This window comes from Penaeus monodon, chromosome 32, assembly GCF_015228065.2.
Source record: "Penaeus monodon isolate SGIC_2016 chromosome 32, NSTDA_Pmon_1, whole genome shotgun sequence".
Lineage (NCBI taxonomy): Eukaryota > Metazoa > Arthropoda > Malacostraca > Decapoda > Penaeidae > Penaeus > Penaeus monodon.
This window is the reverse complement of record NC_051417.1, coordinates 28,314,329-28,316,107: the sequence shown is the minus strand read 5'-3', so window position 1 is coordinate 28,316,107 and position 1,779 is coordinate 28,314,329. Positions and strand designations below refer to the sequence as shown.

The 1,779-nt window shown below is 32.4% G+C and overlaps 1 protein-coding gene across 1 annotated transcript in view; it reads left to right on the top strand.

Annotated features, from left to right (window-relative positions):
- Positions 1 to 529, top strand: part of LOC119593786 — a 5,876-nt gene extending 5,347 nt beyond the window's left edge. Inside the window, exon 2 of the mRNA XM_037942809.1 lies at positions 46 to 529. Coding sequence (XP_037798737.1) covers positions 46 to 203 — 158 coding nt within the window. The 3' untranslated portion in view covers positions 204 to 529. The remainder of the gene's footprint in view (positions 1 to 45) is intronic.
- Positions 530 to 1,779: the final 1,250 nt, after the last annotated feature.

Here is a 1,779-nt window from a genome sequence, read left to right as displayed (position 1 = left end):
CTAGAGAATTAACTATTAGCACTACTTCAAAACTTCTCCTGGCAGGCTGGTGGTTGTGGATCTTTGCTGATGGCTGGGCAGATATCTGGACATGGCTGGAAAACCTTCTTGATGAATTCTTCCCTCCAGCTCATGGTATTCAGGAAGAAAGGCCAGGTAGCACAAAGGAAAGGTGTTCTCATGATCCGCAGAGCAAGAGCTAATCTGGTACACCCATAACTTCCTGCTACTACAGTCTTTCAGTCAGGTGGTGACTTTGCCCAGTTTGCTAATATTCCTTCTGTGCCATAAAAGCCGAATGTATAGTAGTATCTCGTCTTTTGTAAAGGAGCAACGGAAATCTGATAAAAAGCATGAGGAATGAATTGCCTCATTATAGCAGGATAAGGAGAAAATGTAATGTTCCATTGAATAGGAAGTAGCCAGGTGTCTGGAAATTGATGAAAGTTTGTATTTTTGTTGCTTGCTTTGTCATCTCGGAATGAGGTTAATGAGTGTACATTTTAAAGTAATAAATATGGAAAACATATATTGTACTTCTTTTTCAAATTCACTAGTAATATATGTTAATAGTTATATTTCCTCTTTTCACATTTTACCTCTAGAACAAGAAAAGTCTACAATCCACCATCATTTGTAAACTAAGTGCAGTAAAGAAAACATTTACCTACAGTTGCTAAAAATGATATTAGCAAATTCTTGCATTTGACTCTCCTTTTTCTATATAGAAGAAAATCTGGCAGGAGTGGTGGACAGGGAAATGTGTGACAAAGAATTTTAAAATATAAAAAAGAAGTATTTCTTTCATAAGCATAAATGTTTAACTCCCAACTTTTTCATTATCTTAGAAAAAATCCTTGCAATTCTAGACAGCAGATGGGCATTTATTTTTTAAAAATTTGAAGAAAGCATTAACTGTGCTGTGTATGCTGAACTAAACTTGCTCTATAAATATTTCTGTGCAATTCATTAATATATACCTTTTTCATAAAAAGAATATCCAAGTAATAAATGTAATATATGAAGGGGGGAAAACTTCAATAAGACACATTTGATTTTAAGGAACGTAAACTAATATATGTATTTAGTTTGCATGAAGACAATATGGCTTTACCACTGAATTTTAATAAAATCTTTTTTTTTTTTTTATACAAAACATACAAATAAGACTTCACAGTTTACATATATTGCTGTATATTGGCACCAGAATGAAGGACAATAAAAAGAAAATAAATCCAATGAGACAGCTAAAAAGAAAAAAATGAAGACATGATAGAATAATTTCTTATGTCCACACTAAAACCCTATGAAGGACCACCATGGTGTGGCTTTCAACATATCATCAATACAGTTTAGCTCATCATAATCAAATTCCTATTATCTTACAATTTATTCTATAAAAGGTCATAATCCATAACATTCAGCACAGTAAATACCATTAACTCTCAGGATATAAATGGCTCTTTGTATAAATGTTTTTGTTTGTCCTTGCAGACATGTAATTTACATGAGATTTAATAAACATATAACATTTTCTAAACTAACAAACTTATTTAATCAATTTAATGGCAATGTAATGCATAGTGCATACCATATTGCACCAACTGTCGTGGCTCTACTTTTTAGAACATGTATTTTGCATCCTTACTCTATGTACAAAATTGCATAATAGTTCAAGCCATGAGTTTACATCAACTGGCTTAAGTATCACATCCCTTAACTAATACCCAGATTCTTTTAACAGCATTAAAATTTGAGAGCCTGCACCAAATCAGAAAC